The sequence below is a fragment of the Halichoerus grypus genome, chromosome 7, assembly GCF_964656455.1.
Source record: "Halichoerus grypus chromosome 7, mHalGry1.hap1.1, whole genome shotgun sequence".
Classification (NCBI taxonomy): Eukaryota; Metazoa; Chordata; class Mammalia; order Carnivora; family Phocidae; genus Halichoerus; species Halichoerus grypus.
In genome coordinates, this window is record NC_135718.1 from 31,801,352 (window position 1) to 31,818,629 (window position 17,278).

The window sequence follows — 17,278 nt, forward strand, 5'->3', positions numbered from 1 at the left end:
TGCCCTCATTTTTAAAAAATGGGAATAGTAAGACATACTTTCCAGGGAGACTGTGAAGATGAAATCATGTATTTTCAGTACTTGGTGCATGGCCCACAGATGTGTCCTGTTGACGGGAGCCACTATGACTCGACGACTTTTACATTTGTTTCTTCTTCAAGGGCTCCATCATTCAGGACTGATTTCAATATTATTTGTACAGTGACAATAAAATAACAGGAGCAGCTGCTCCACTATGTTCTTCACTGAACTTCCTTTTTCTCATGTGTTCCCCCACCTGCCATACATGTTCTCACATATGTTCCTCTCATGCCCCACTGTCTCCCTCCCCTTTTCCTTCATCTTACCTCTCAGCTTGCACTCTGTTATCTGATGCACCACCCCTGTGTCATTCTCCTTTTCTGCTGGCCACTTATAGATGTACAAACTTGTGTGAGAAGAGCCTGCGTCGAGCACAATCCCGTACTGAGGGTAAAACAACAAATCAAGAACTTATCAGGATTACATTATGCTTCTCCATACTCAGCTTGCAACAGAAAGGAAACAAAGACAAGAGTCTTCAAAAACATGAGGAGACGTATTTTAATTCAAGAGGAACATGTGGAGAGAGGAGGGGTTGCCTGGTGTCGCCCTGATCACAAGAACTACCAGGACACCAATCCCTCTAGAATAGTGGCTCTTAGTGCTGGCAGCACATTAGAAATAGCCAGGCCTTACCCACAGTGGGGCTTGAGCCTCACTACTGATTAGAAGCTTCTCAGGTGATTCTGATGGGCAGCCAGGAATCAGAACCAGATGCTGAAGCAGCTGAGACAACATGGAGGGAATAGAAAGTCATGAATGCAGTAGTTCCCAAACTTGGGTGCACACTGGAATCGTCAGAATCACCTGGAGAGCCCCCAAAGCTAGAGATGCCTGTGTTCTGCCAGACACGGGATTTAATTGGTCTGGTATGTGGCCTGGGCTGGAAGAGAGACATGGAAAATACTAAGCATGCTTGCTTTTTCATTATGAATGTAACTAATCATTGTATTGAATAAATTTTAAAAGATATGTATTTTCATGGTCAGGGCTCTTATGACTGAGGGGGGATGAAAGGAAGAATAAAGGAAAAAAGAAGGTGGGAAGAAAGAAGGGGAAAGACAGTATGAGAAAGAACTCATTGGTCAGAGGGGAAAGGGGAAAGAACCAAGTCCCCACAACACATTTCACGAGAACATTAAATGTACCAGGCTTTTCATGAGAATTATCTGATGTAACCCTCAAAACAGTGCTGTAGGGTAGGTACTCTGTTCATCCCTGCTATATAGGTGAGAAATTAAAGTACAAAGAGGTTAAGTAGTTTACTCAAGATACACAGCTAATAAGTGACAGAGCCTGGATTTGGATCAGAGTCAGACCCAAGACCTTATGCTCCATATACCAAGGGCAGAACAATCATTTTTAAAGACTTTTAATGAGGGATAACTACAGCAAAGTGCATCCCAGTGAATTTTTGCATATGTGCACGCCCATATACACCACACCACCAAGATCAAGATCAAGATCCAGAACATTTTCTACTGCCCCTCTCAGTCAGTTCCTCCTGAGGGTAACCATTGTCTTGATTTCTATCACCACGGCTGAGTTGTGCCTATCTTTGAGCTGCAAAAAGGGACTCACACAGTGTACCTCCTTTATGTCTAGCTTCTTTTGCTCTACCCTATCTCTTAGATGCCTCCAGACTGTGTGAAGCAGCCATAGTTCATCCCTTTCTGTTGCTGTAGAATATTTCCTATTTTATTATATGCACTGTGTTTTTATCCATTCTACTGTTGATGGACATTTGAGTTGCTTCCAGTTTGGGACTATTGGGAATATAGTCACCAGGAACATCCTTGCACATGTCATTCTGTGGATATAAGCTCTCATTTATTTTGGGTATTTACCTAGGAGTAGACTGCCGAATGCCCCTTTTGATCATTTGATGTTCATCTTTGGTTACATCCCTAAGTTTAAACAGGAAAAATGCCATGGTTGAGTAACAAGTGTCTGCCATGGGCTTGTGAGGAGAGCATGATGGTACCTGTACTTTAATTTATCATCCCTCTACTAGAGAGAAACATGGAGGAAAGTAAACGGGGAAGCAGAAGGAAGAGAAAAAGGAGGCACGTCTAAAATGTGAGCCAACCACTCTTCACCACACTTCACTGCTGTGGACCTCAAAGTGCCATCTGCCTCTTGATAATACTTAACTCAGCAGTTGTTTGATATATATCCTTCCATACCGTCTTAATACCTGGTAAGAACCTAAGAACTTCCAGGGAGGAAAGAAGACAAGAATGAGGATTCAAGAGACCGCCCTGGACCACTGGCAATAGCTAAAAGCTGAGTCTGCTGAGGCGTCCAGCTTTATTCTGTTTCTCCAGATTAGGAGAGTATCAGTGTGCAGCAGGGGGCAGATCCTTGGCCTTCTGTAACCTCATGTCCTCGGCCTAGTTAGGCACAGCAGGACTCCCTATGGCAATGAGCATTATGACCTTAAAAAGAAAAAGGCCTGTATACTTGGCAAGAAAGCAAGCTGGACGGACTCCTCTGCAAACAGGCTTGCAGTGAGAGGAAACCAGGAACTGACTTAGGTAGTGACTATCGCAGGCCCGTTGGGGAATGCCTGGGGTCTGGGGCTTTTGGAACCATGGGCAGCCTCCTGGGGTGGAGAGAGAGGCTCAGGGGTTACACAGCAGAAAATTCTGTTGTTCCCTAGCAGGGTCAGTGAATTCTTCCTGCCAGAAAATGTTCCAACCACAGCGGCCTATGATAAAATCTGAGACAGCAGCAGCAAGCAGCCTTTATCTGGGATCAGGACATTCTAGTCTGTCTTTGTTGACATGAAAGCCACTCTTCCCTCAGAGCAAAGGAATCAGACTTGCTTCTATCAGCCTGTTTCTCGAAGGCCTTACACAGGTGGTTGCGAAATCAAAGTTTCGCTCCATTTGGTTTGGCAAGTGTTTGAGGGGGAGGCAGTGTATACTGTGACCCAGGAACTGAGGGCACGAATGCTAACCTGCCCAAATGTGCCAAATATTTTCTCTCTTCGGAAATGGTTTGCAGCTTGAGGGACAGATAAAAGCTTGATCGTGTGAAAATTCTGTTTGAGCATTTTGGAAGTTTGCCTTTCATTGTTACAGAACTGTCAGCATATTTACTCATTTTCCTAGCTGGCCCATCATAGAGCTATAAGTTCATTCCATGTAATCTTATTTGAGAGCTGAGAGATTGTGTCCAGTATAGTTAAAGGATCTAACTAAAGGTACAGATGGTGAAAGCCTTCAAAGACCCATCTGGAGCCCGGGCAGCCACCATCTTTTGTTCCTTTTCACCATACCAGCATTTTCCAATCATGTTCCAGAGAACACTAAGCCTGCAAGGATCTAGGCAAATAAGCCTTCCCAGGAGTTTGGGGGATGCCGAGTGCTCTCACTCTCTCGATCCCTCGCTCTCTCTCTCTCTCTCTCTCCTGGGCTCACAAACCCATTAGGTAGTGAATGCTTCAGAGAGTCTGGCAGTGGAGAAACTTGCCTTTGTTTGAGCCAGCATTCCCCAGACTCCATGACAACAGAATTCTGTCTAAAATAAAAATCTCTACCCAACAGAAATGCTTTGACCAATGCTGTGCTTTGCACCATGCTATCACTCCTATCCAGTGTTTCTCTGTAGCTCATATTTAAAACACTGCTAAAAGCCCCTGTGAGTACATTCTTCACATTAAAGAAAAATCAAAGATGTGTGGTGATGAAGAGATAAGACATTCCCCTAATATTATTTCAATATTACTTTCTATTTTAAGACTACTAAAAATTTACTAAATAGCATCTATAAAATGAAGGGAAAAGGGGAAAAAAAGGCATTTAAGATCCTACCAACTAGACATCACTGTTATTTTGATTTATCTCCTTCCAGTCTTTCCTAAATAAATTTTTATATGGCTGCAATCTTACTGTGTATATACAACTTTATCCTAAGCTCGTTTTTGATCATGCACATGATTTTAGCAATCATAACTGATCTTCATAAGCTATGGTTGAGTGAACAGAAGCAGTGTTCCAGGAAAAGGAACAATAAAAATGACCTTGCTTGGTTCATGGAGACACCAATGTAGGGCCTTTGGTGTAGACCTGGAGATGTGGGTGGCCACAGACCCTGAGCTCACAGAGACTGGAGGCCATGGGGAGGTGGGCCAAGACTCTCCTTAAGATGGAAGTAATTCTAGGGGTGCCTGGGTGGCTCAGTCATTAAGCGTCTGCCTTCGGCTCAGGACATGATCTCAGGGTCCTGGGATGGAGCCCCATTTCGGGCTCCCTGCTCCGCAGGAAGCCTGCTTCTCCCTCTCCCACTCCCCCTGCTTGTGTTCCCTCTCTCGCAGTCTCTCTCTCTCTGTCAAATAAATAAAATAAAATAAAAATCTAAGATGGAAGTAATTCTACCTGCATAAATGTCATAGGTCCAGGCATCTGAGTAAATCTCCCTAGATGTGGAAAGAAATAGAAAACTTGAGCATCATATGATCTACTTCTATTCCTGGCTCTGCAGAAGTGGGATGTTCAACCCTGTGAGTCTTCTCATTCAGAAAATTCCTCCCCTGACACTGGCCAGCTCTCAGTTCCCTATAAGCCACATAGCTTCTGTTCCAGAGCCTTAGCCCAGAATGCCCTTCACCTGAGATCCCAGTCTTCTCTGACCTTTTCAGATTTGACTCTACCCTCCTAATCCATGGCTCAGAGTACCTGTATTTTTGCTCTAAAGACAGCACTTACCATGATGCATAACTACATGTCTATGTGGCTATTTGATTAATATCTGTCTTCCCCATAGGATGTGAGCTACATTATTAGGGCAGGTCTGTTTTGCTTACCATGGTATATCCAGCCTCCACCACAGGATATCCTACCACATGTTAGGCACGAAGAAGAAATTCAACAGACAATTGTTGAATCAAATGAATGAATGAGGGGGTTAGAACTGTATGATTCCTGAACTCCTTCCAGTCCAAAAGAACTTAATACTCACAGTCTAATATAAAGTAGTACCATCGGGGTTGCGTTCCACCATCACCACTACCACCACCCAAAAAAAAACCCCAGAAGCCAGGGAACACAGGCAACAGTAAGATAATTAACTTCTCTCAGTCACTTCAGACATATTGGTTCTTCAGAATCTTTCTTAAAAGTACCTGTAGCTTTAACTGTACTTTTAGCAACGTCACCAGTTTGTCTCAGTGAGTCCTTTTGAATAAACAAAGCTAATCCTTTCGAATTTGACTCCAGTACTCTATAAACAAATCAGGTCTCCATTAGCTACAGCAATGCTGGCAGGGCCTATAAACAGTTAGAGATCATTTTCTGCTTTTCTTTTTTCTTTAACTGGAATTACTAGACCTTCAATACAAACCACAGTTTTATTGCTATTGGTTTGTTAATTGTGGTGAAATACACCAAACATAAATTTACCATTTCAAGTGTACAGTTCAATGTACAGTTCAGTGGCATTAAGTACATTCACACTTTGTGCAACCATCACCACCATCCAGCTCCAGGTTTTGTTTTTTTTTTTAAGATTTATTTATTTCAGAGAGAGAGAGAGCACAAGCAGGAGGAGCAGAGGGAGAGGGGGAGAGAATGTCAAGTAGGCTCCACGCTGAGAGCACAGCCCGACGTGGGGCTCAATCCCGCGAACATGAGATCATGACCCGAGCCAAAACCAAGAGTCAGCCACTTAACCAAATGTGCCACCCAGGCACCTCTCCAGGTATTGTTTTTTAAACAAGACAACATTAAAATCCAGTGAAGTAAAAATAATACAGATATTTTCCAGGAGTATTTGAGGTTGAAAATTGGAGCATGTCCTTCCAAATTCTCCATAAAAAGATACAATCACAAATGCTTAACGAAGAATAGCACTTTAGTTCCTTGTGAAAAAGCAGATGTATGGAGACAGGTCACTACCCTTTAGCCGCAGCTGGAAATCCTGGGAGCACCAGCTCGGGGACCTTAACACATTTGCAGCAAAGAGCCTTCCCTAAAACTCATCTCCCTCAAAGCAGTGTGGACAGCTGGTCTCCACTGAGGGCTTCCGATGTGCTGTATACTCTGATAAGGGAGTCACTAGTATCATTCCATGTAATCCTCACAACCACTTCCATCTGACATATGAGGAAGCTGAGGGATAGAGAGAGAGACTTACTTGCCCAAGTCTCATAGCAGAAAGTAGCAGATCTGGGACTGAAATCAAAATCATCTGGTCCCTGAGCCAACAGGCATTCCACAGAAGTGGCAGCTGTTAATGAAGGCATGTAGTTTGGTATTGGGTCAGTCTGGTGCCTTCGAGAGAACCTTGTGGGGATCTGTGTGTGCCAGAATGTGGAATGTTTGTGCTAAAAGGAGTATCTGACAACTCACTAAATGCCAGTGTTCACTAATGAGCAGAAAATTAAGGAAGTGATGAACTGAACAGATCTGAAAGCTACCTCCCCACCTGGGTTCACCAGGACAAAGGCAGTTTCCAAGGGGACACTTAGGTATAGCTAAATGACTCTTCAGTTCATTAAGGCCTTTTTTTTTTTTTTAAAGTGTTCATCGCATATCTATAGGATAGTGGTTCCCAGACTTCAATGGCACGAGAATGTCCCAGAATGCCTGTTCAATGTGTAGATTCTCAGACCCTACAATCTGGAGGTTCAAACTGATTAGGGCCTGGGGGTGAGAATAGGGAACCTGGTCTCCAGGGGATTTGGAGGCAGGGTCCTGCCTTCCACATTGACAAATTCTGTCATCAGGCTGGTCCTTCACATGCTTTTCACATCCAAGGAGGGGGCAGTTTTACCTGTTCAAGATGTTACTCTATTCACTGAGTCAGCAAACTTCCATGAGGCAACCAGCCAAGTCAGATTGCTGGTTGTAATTTAATATTTATTTTGTGATTATTTGATTAATGATTATCTCTTCCACTAGACCTTAAGTTCCATGAAGGTAAGGACTTTGCCAGTTTTGCTCATTGCTATATACCTAGGACCTAAAATAAGAGTAGATGGTCAATGACTATTTGTTGAGTAAGTTGAGTGAATGAATAATAAAATGCATACAAAGACAAATGAAACCCAGGCCCTATCCTCAATACCCTTACCATCTCAGTAGCTGGGCAAGTAAACAACACATCAGTACAATAAGGAGTTCTTGTGTTTTGCTAGATATGGCCTGGGCATGAGGCCACCACCACCCCAGCAAGGCTGAACCCAAACTGGATCAGGCAGCAAGATGACAGGACTGGATCATCAGGATGGGAGGACTGACCCGAGCTGGGTTAGACAAGGGTGAGTTCGATGGGAAGAAGGGGGGATAAAATGGCAACTTGTGACCAGGCAGACAGGCTGCAAAGATGGTAACATATGAGCTATCAATCACTGAGTGTCCACAGTGGACCAGGACACCTGCTCATCACTTCACATTTGCATTTATTAATCCTACTTAATTCTTGTAGTAATCTATGAGATATTGAGCCTTGAGCAAGAGAACCTCAAAGGCCTTCATTTTGCTTATCTACATAAGATGAGGATAATCTTTCATTCCTCACAGTATTCCTGGAAAGAAAAAATATAAATGATTTATAAACTGCAAGCACTATATTTGAATGCTAGAATTCCTCAGGACTTGATCCTTGCCCTCTTGTTGCTTTTAACCCTCTTCCTCTAATCTCATCCATGTCTAGGGCTTCAATACATCAAGGCATCAGAGACATATCTTTAGTCTAGACCTGTACTCTCCAATAAGGCAGCCACTAGCCACATGTGGCTATTGAGCACCTGAAATGTTAATGGCAATTGACCCTTGAACAACACAGGTTTGAATTGTGCAGGCCCGTTTATACATGGATTCTTTTCGATAAATGCAGTAGAGTCCTATAAATGTATTTTTTCTCCTTATGATTTTCTTAACATTTTCTTTTCTGTAGCTCACTTTATTGTAAGAATACAGTATATAATACATATAACATACAAAAAATGTGAGAATCAATGGTTTATGTTATTGGTAAGGCTCCTGGTCAATAGTAGGCAATTAAGTTTTGAGGGAGTCAAAAGTTATATGTGGATTTTTGACTATGTGGTGGGGGTGGCTCTCCTAACCCTCATGTTGTTCAAGGGCCAACTGTAGTCTGAATTGAGATGTGATTTAAGTTAAAAAATCACACTGGAATTTGAGGATAGCATAAAAAAATAATGGAAAATATTTCATTAATAATTCTTTATCTTGATGAAATATTGAAATAATATTTTGGATGTAATGAATTGCATTAAATATGTTATTAAAATTAATTTCAGGGGCACCTGTAGCTCAGTCATTAAGCGTCTGCCTTTGGCTCAGGTCATGATCCCAGGGTCCTGGGATCGAGCCCCACATCAGGCTCTCTGCTCTGCGGGAAGCCTGCTTCTCCCTCTCCCACTCCCCCTGCTTGTGTTCCCTCTCTCTCTGTCTCTCTTTCAAAACAAATAAATAAAATCTTTTAAAAAAATAAAAAAATAAAATTAATTTAATCTCTTTCTACTTTTTAAAAATGTGGCTCCTGGAAAAATTAAAATGTGACTTGCATTATATTTCTAAGGAGCACTGTGGGTCTGTACCTCTTCTATGAGGTCCAGATCTGATTATCCAACTGCTTGTTTGACATTTCTCCTTGGATATCCAATACCTCAAAAACAAAAAAATTTTCTTCAAAAATTTAACTCCAAACTTTCTCCTCCTTCCAAACTACTGTAATAGCCTACTCTCCTATATCTGCTCTTATCACCCCACCCTCTACTTCATTGCAGCCAGAGTGATCTTTTCAAAACACAAATCTGATCAAGTTACTGTCTTCTCATTGCTCTTAGGATTAAAATTAAAATCCTCAACCTGACTTGCAAGACTCTGACTGAACCACCTCCCTCACCATCTTTATCTGTGAGATTCTTGGACTTGCTTTCTTTTTGCCTGGAATACTCTCTATCATTCTCTATCTCGGCTAACTTCTAATCATACTTCAAATTTTACTGTAAATGTCATTTCTTTCAGGGAAGACTCCCTAGCTCCCAAAACTTTTACTTGGTGGCACCCATCACAACTATAATTAATAATTTGTATCATCTATTAAATGTGTTTAATAGTAAGCTCAATCATATCTATACTGGCTTCCCAATTCTGTAGCTAAAATACAGTACCTAATACAGATACTTAATACATAATTGTTGATACATGAATTTGTGAACAAATGAAGAGCTGCTGAATGAGGTATGGTCATAAAGAGATGATAAGTTTTTATTTATTTTAATTCCAGTATAGTTACATACAATGTTATATTAGTTTCAGGTGTACAACATAGTGATTCCACAATTCTATATATTACTCAGTTCTCATCATGGTAAGTATACTGCACTTATTTCACCCATTCCCCCACCCACTTGCCCTCTGGTAACCATCAATTTGTTCTCTATAGTTGAATCTGTTTTTAGGTTTGTCTCTTTTTTTGCTTGTTTTGTTTCTTAAATTCCACATATGAGTAAAAACCTATGGTATTTGTCTTTCTCTGACTTATTTCACTTAGCATTATATTCTCTAGCTCTATCCATGTTGTTGCAAATGGCAACATTTCATTCTTCTTTATGGCTGAATAATATTCCATTGTATATATGTACCACATCTTCTTTATCCATTCACCTATCAGTGGATGCTTGGGTTGCTTCCACAATTTGGTTATTGTAAATACTGCTGCAATAAACACAGGGGTGCATATATCTTTTCAAATTAATGTTTTTGTGTTCTTTGGGTAAATACCCAGGATAGAATTACTGGATCATACGGTAGTTCTATTTTTAATTTTTGAGGAAGCTCCATACTGTTTTCCACAGTGGCCACATCAATTTGCATTCCCACCAACAGTGCACAACAGTTCCCTTTTTTCCACATCCTCACCAACACTTAACTGTTTCTTGTGTTTTTTAGTCTAGCCATTCTGACAGGTGTGAGGTAATATCTCACTGTGGTTTTTATTTGCATTTCCCTGATGATGAGTGATGTTGAGCATCTTGTGTCTTCTGGCCATCTGTATGTCTTCTTTGGAGAAACGTCTGTTCATGTCTTTTGTCCATTTTTTATTTGGATTATTTGTTTTTTTTGTTGTGCTGTGTAAGTTCTTTATATATTTTGAATACTAACCCTTTATTGGCTATGTCATTTGAAAATATCATCTCCCACTCAGTAGGCTGTCTTTTAGTTTTGTTGATCATTTCCTTTGCTGTGCAGAAGCTAATGGACTATTTTTGCTTTTGTTTCCCTTGCCTCAGGAGACATATCTAGAAAAATGTTGCTACACTTGACAACAAAGAAATTACCGCCTATGCTCTTCTAGGATTTTTATGGTTTCAGGTCTCACATTTACGTCCTTAACCCATTTTGAGTTTATTTTTGTGTATGGTGTAAGAAAGCAGTCCAATTTCATTCTTTTGCATGTAGCTGTCCAGTTGTCCCAACACCATTTGTTGAAGAGACTATCTTTTTCCCATTGCACATTCTTGCCACCTTTGTCAAAGATTAACTGACCATATAATTGTGTTCTGTTGATCTGTGCATTTATTTTTGTGCCAGTACAACACTGTTTATAGTACTATAGCTTTGTAGTATATCTTGAAATCTAGGATTGTGGTATCTCCAGTTTTGTTTTTCTTTTTCAAGACTGCTTTGGCTACTCAAGGTCTTTTTGGATCCATATACATTTTAGGATTGTTTGTTCTAGTTCTGTGAAAAATACTCTTGGTATTTTGATAGGGATTGCATTAAATCCATAGACTGCTTTGGGTAGTATGGACATCTCCCAATCCATGAGCATGGAATATCTTTCATTTGTTTATGTCATCTTCAATTTCTTTCATCAGTGTTTTATAGTTTTCAGAGTACAAGTCTTTTACCTCCTTGAAAGGTGAAAGAAAGTTTATTCCTAGGCATTTTATTCTTTTTGGTACAATTGTAAATGGGATTGTTTTCTTTCTTTTTTTTTTTAATTTTAAGATTTTATTTCTTTATTTGAAAGAGAGAGACCAAGCAAGAGAGAGAGAGAGCACCAGTGGGGATGGGGGAAGCAGAGAGAGAGAAGGAGAAGCAGACTCCCTGTTGAGCAGGGAGCCCGACATGGGGTTCGATCCCAGGACCTCAGGTTCATGACCTGAGCTGAAGGCAGATGCTTAACTGAGCCACCCCAGCACCCCATGGGATTGTTTACTTACATTCTTTTTCTGTTATTTCATTATAGATGTATAGTGTATAGATATGCAATGGATTTCTATATATTGATTTTTTATCCTCTGACCTTACTAAATTCATTTATCAGTTTTGGTAGTTTTTTTGGTGGAGCTTTTAGGGTTTTCTATATACAGTATGATATCCTCTGCAAATAGTGAAAATTTTCCTTCTTCCTTACCGATTTGGATGCCTTTCATTTCTATTTCTTGTCTGATTGCTGTGGCCAGGACTTCTAGTACTATGTTGAATAGAAGTGGTAAGAGTGGGCATTTTTGTCTTTTTCTGATCTTAAAGGAAAAGTTTTCAGTTTTCACCATTATGATGTTAGCTGTGGGGTTTTTTAATATATGGCCTTTGTTATGTTGAGGTGTATTTCCTCTAAACCTACTTTGTTGAGAGTTTTTGTCATGAATGAATTTTGTACTTTGTCAAATGCTTTTTCTGCATCTATTGAGATGATCATATGATTTCTATCCTTTCTCTTGTTAATGTGATGTATCATGTTGATTGATTTGCAAATATTGAACCACCCTTGTGTCTCAGGAATAAATCCCACTTGATCGTGGTGAATAATTTTTTTAATGTATTGTTGGATTTGGTTTGCTAATATTTTGTTGAGGATTTTTGCATCTATGTTCATCAGAGTTATTGGCCTGTAGTTCTCTTTTTTTCTTTATCTGGTTTTGGCATCAGGGTAATGTTGCCCTCATAGAATGAAATTGGAAGTTTTCCTTCCTCTTCTATTTTTTGGGATAGTTAAAGAAGACTAGGTATTAGCTCTTCTTTAAATGTTTGGTAGAATTCACCAAGGAAGCGGTCAGGTCCTGGATTTTTGTTTGTTGGTAGTTTTTTTTATTACTGATTCAATTTCATTGCTGATAATAGGTCTACTCAATGTTTCTATTTCTTCCTGATTCAGATTTGGGAGGTTATATGTCTCTCGGAATTTACCCATGTCTTCTAGGTTGTCCAGTTTGTTGGCATATAATTTTTCATAATAGTCTCTTATAATCCTTTGTACTTCTGTGGTATTAGTTGTTATTTCTCCTCTTTCATTTCTAATTTTGTTTGAGTCAGCTCTCTTTTTTTTTTTTAATGAGTCTGGCCACAGGTTTACCAATTTGGTTTATCTTTTCAAAGAACCAGCTCCTGGTTTCATTGATCTGTTCTATTGTCTATTTAGTTTCTACTTCATTTATTTCTGCTCTAATCTTTATTATTTCCTTCCTTCTAGTGGTTTTGGGTTTTGTTTGTTCTTCTTCTTCTAGCTCCTTTAGGTATAAGGTTAGGTTGTTTAAGATTTTTCTTGCTTCTTGAGGTAGGCCTGCATTGCTATGAAGTTCCCTCTTAGAACAGCTTTGCTGCATCCCAAAGATTTTGGACCATTATGTTTTCATTTGCATTTGTCTACATGTATTTTTTTATTTCCTCTTTGATTTCTTGGTTGACCTGTGCATTGTTTAGTAGCATGTTATTTAATCTCCATGCTCTTAACAGATTTTTGTTTGTGGTTGATTTCTAGTTTCACAGTGTTGTAGTCAGAAAAGATGCCTGGTATGATTTCAATCTTTTTGAATTTGTTGAGACTTGTTTTGTGGCCAATATGTGATCTATTCTGGAGAATGTTCCATGTGCACTTGAAAAGAATATGTATTCTACTGTTTTAGGATGGAATATTGTGAATATATCTGTTAGATTATTCTGGTCCAATGTATCATTCAAAGTCACTGTTTCCTTGTTGATTTTCGGTTTGGATGATCTATCCATTGATGTAAGTGGAGTGTTAAAATCCCCTACTATTATTATGTTACTATTGATTACTTTATGTTTGTTATTAGCTGCTTTATGTATTTGGGTGCTCCCATATTGGGTGCATATTTATAACTGTTATATCTTCTTGTTGGATTGTTCCCTTTATGATTATATAGCATCCTTCTTTGTCTCTTGTTACAGTCTTTATTCTAAAGTTCATTTTGTACAATATAAGTATTGCTACCCCAGCTTTCTTTTCACTTCGATTTGTATGATAAATGCATTTCCATCCCCTCACTTTCAATCTGCATATGTCTTTAGGTCTGAAATGAATTTCTTGTGGGCAGCATATAGATCGGTCTTGCTTTTTTATCCATTCTGTCACCCTATGTCTTTTGGTTGTAGCATTTAGTTCATTTACATTCAAACTGATTATTGATAGATATGTACATATTGCCATTTTGTTACTTGCTTTATGGTTGTTTTTGTAGTTCTTCTTTTCTTCTCTTGCTGCTTTCTCTCATGGTTTCCTGGCTTTCTTTAGTGATATACTTGGATTCCTTTCTCTTTATTTTCCACATATCTATTACTGGTTTTTGATTTGTGGTTACCATTACCTTTATATATAACATCTTATACATATAGCAATCTATGTTAAATTGATGGTTGCTTAAGTTTGAATCCATTCTTTATTCCTTTCTCCCCCATGTTTTAAGTATATGGTGTCATACTTTACATCCTTTTACTTTGTGAATCCCTTGACTGATTTTTATAGATATACTTATTTTAACTGCCTTTGTGCTTCCTATTTTTCTTACTCCTGCTTATGGTCTTTCCTTTCCACTCAAGAGTCCCCTTTAACATTTCTGGTAGTGGTCATGAATTCCTTTAACTTTTGTTTGTCTGGGAAACTATCTCTTCTTCTATTTTGAATGACAGCCTTGCTGGATAGAGTATTCTTGGCTGCAGGTTTTTTTCTTTCAGCACTTTGAATGTACCATGCCACTCCCTTTTGGCCTGCAAAGTTTTTGCTAAAAAATTAGCTACAGCCTTATGGGATTTCCCTTATAAGTAATTATTTTCTCTTGCTGCTTTTAAAATTCTCTTTATCACTACTTTTTGCCATTTTAATTACTATATGTCTTGGTGTGGACCTCCTTGGGTTGATTTTGTTGAGGGCTCTCTGTGCCTCCCGGATCTGGATTTCTGTTTCCTTCCCCTGATTCAGGAAGTTTTCAGCTATTATTTCTTCAAATAAATTTTCTGCCCCCCTTTCTCTCTTTTCTCCTTCTGGGATCACTGTAATGCGAATGTTTTTATGCTTGACAGTATCGGTGAATTCCCTGGTTTTATTTTTTTATTATTTCTTTATTTGCTCCTGTTCAGCTTGATTGCTTTCCATTACTCTGTCCTCCAGTCACTGATCCATTCTTCTTCTTCCTCCAGTCTACTATTTATTCCATCTAGTGTAGGTTTAATTTGAGTTATTGAGTACTTCATCTCTGATTGGTTTGTTTTTGTTTTCCTTTTTTTTTTCCCAAAGATTTTATTTATTTATTGAAAGAGAGAGAGAGAAAGAGAGAGAGAACAGGGGGAAGGGCAGAGGGAGAAGGAGAGAGAGAATCCTAAGCAGATTCTGAGCTGAGCACAGAGCCTGACACAGGGCTTGATCCCACAACCCTGAGATCACAACGTGAATCAAAACCAAGAGCTGGTTGCTCAACCAATTGAGCCGCCCAGGTGACCCTCTTTTTTGTTTTCTCTCTTTGTTAAGAGGGTCACTCTTTTCTCAAGCCCAGTGAGTATCTTTATGACCATTACTTCAAATTCTCTACAAGCATATTACTTATCTCCATTTGTTAGCTCTCTTGCTGTGATTTTGTCCTGTCCTTTCATTTGGGATATATTCCTCTGTCTCCTCATTTTGTCTAACTCTCTGCATCTGTTTCTCTGTGTTAAGAAAGACGGCTATGTCTCATGTACTTGACAGTAATAGCCTTATGAAGAAGAGGTCCCGTAGTGCCCTGCCACGCAGTGTCCCCTGTTCACCTGGCGCTTCAGGGGTATCTCCTTTGTGTGATGCATGTGTCCTGCTGTTGTGGCTTAGCCGCTTTTGCCTTCAGTCCAGTTGTTTGTGATGGCTCTCTTTGCCTGTTGTGGGCAGAGTTTGGTCCATGTGTTGTTAGTGGGCCAGTATAGGGCCACTTTCAGCTTGAGTTGAGTCAGACCAGGAATTTGCCAGAGATGCAGTAACACCAAACTGTAGGGCACTTTCCTTGGTGTTGTCTTCTGAGAGCCTTTCACAGGTGGGCAGGACCTGCAGTCAGACCAGACATCTGCTGCCAGCCCACTGCTGGGGTTGCAGTCAGATAGGTGTGTGTGGTTATCTTCCACTCTCCCCAGGACAGGAGTCACTTTGGAGTGGTGCTGGCCTGTCAGGGCTGCTTGCCCACTGCCAGGCTTGTGGCACCACTTTGGATGGGCTTTGGCCAAGGGCATACTGGAGGGGGCAGGTACACAGGAGAAAGCAGGGATGGGGGGGTGGGGCACACAGCGTTAGCAAGGTTTGTTTACGTCTGTTGTGAAAGGGGACCGGTAGCCACCAGAACCAAGGGTGGCTGGATTGGAGGGGGTGGATCCCAAGAAGCACTTGGGGGCAGGGTGGGTGGTATTAGTAAGGTCTGTTGTGATAGAAGACCTGGAGTGAGGCCTGGCTGGAGCCAGCATGTCCACAGGAGAACACAAGGGCGAGGCATGCTGTTAGCAAGTTAGGTAGTGTTGGAGAAGTGCTGGTTCACAGGTGTCCATGTGTTTATGCTGGAGGGTGGGGAAAGGAAATGGCATCCACCAGCTCCTTTGTTCTTAGAGAAGTCTCCCAATGATCCCTGCCCCTCCAAGCACATGCTCTGAGATTAGTAAACAAATCTCCCTCCTGCTCACCCCAGATGCTTTTCAAACTGCTGCTTCTATGCTGTATCTCCACAGGGCTGTTTGTTTAAGGGTGCTATCTCTTTAAGGGTGGGGACTCCGTTTCCTCTCACCCTCCTGGCTCTTCCAGAACTGACCCCACTAATTTTCAAATTTCCAGGCATTAATCCCTGCTGACTATAAGAACTTGGGAAATTAGGCCCCTCTGGTTTCATGTAGGATCCCTGTGCGCGTGGGGTGCTTGGTGTGACAGTCTGGTCCTCTCCCCTTTCCATGCCTGTATTGTTCCTCCCTCCTACAGACAGGTCCATTTAGCTTCCAAATATGTCTCCACCCTTCCTACCCTCTTTGATATGGCCTCTTCTCTTCATTTAGCTGTGAAGAGTCCGTTCTGTCAGTCTTCAGATCGTTTTCTGGGTTATATACATGGATGTGGGTGTTACCTTGTTCCATGGGATGAGGTGAGCTTAGGATCCTCCTACTCCACCATCTTCCCTGGAAGTTCGATGTTATGTTTTTAAAACAAATGTACAAATATCGAAATAAGTGTTATCCTTTAAATCATAATTTTTGAAAGAAAATCAATTTATTCCAACAAACTACTCAAAGCACTTTAGTAGCCCAGGATATCTGGGATGGTCCTGGTATTAGTTTATAAACCACATAAGAAAAAGTCTCATTTCTTGTTCCTTATTTTAGATTTTATAATGTTTTATCATATACCTTATTCCTCAAACTTAGTTTTAAATGATTTCAGAGATATTATCAAAGAGTATGCTCTAAAGCAGCAATGTCCAATTGAACTTTCTTCAGCAGTGGAAATGTTCTGTGTCTTCATTGTCCAGTTTAGTATCCACCAGCCACATGAGGCTATTGACTGCTTGGAATGTGGCTAGTGCAATTAAGGAACAAAGTTATTTTATTTTATTTTATTTTATTTTATTTTAATTAAGTTGAAATAGCTACATATGGCTAGTGACTATTATATTGGGCAGCATACACAGCTTAAAGCCATCACCAAAGACAAGTTCCTAAAATATTTTTGCCCTCAATATATGCCAGCAATCTTATTAAGATTAGTGTATGACCTTAATAAATGACTAGTTTGCATATATAAAATGATCTTTGTGTAAAATAAACCAGTGATATTGCTATGAAGATTCATTTCATATGCCATTGTCTACTCTTCAAATACTCATACCTCTTATTTAAAGACCTGTTCCATTTTGTGGGGCCAGCACAACACAGAATCACAACAGAGTAAATGATGACCACTGTGAATGCAGGAAGGTCACCCA

General features: G+C 40.2%; 1 protein-coding gene across 4 annotated transcripts in view; it reads right to left on the bottom strand.

Moving 5' to 3' along the window:
• Positions 1 to 17,278, bottom strand: part of ENTPD1 (ectonucleoside triphosphate diphosphohydrolase 1) — a 97,439-nt gene that overhangs the window by 29,620 nt on the left and 50,541 nt on the right. For all 4 annotated transcript variants that reach the window (XM_078077316.1, XM_036111652.2, XM_078077317.1 and 1 more), the window contains one exon: positions 348 to 465. Coding sequence is in view for 3 of the 4 variants with exons in the window: in XM_036111652.2 (XP_035967545.1) it covers positions 348 to 465 (118 nt within the window). In the remaining variant the exon portion in view is untranslated. The remainder of the gene's footprint in view (positions 1 to 347; positions 466 to 17,278) is intronic.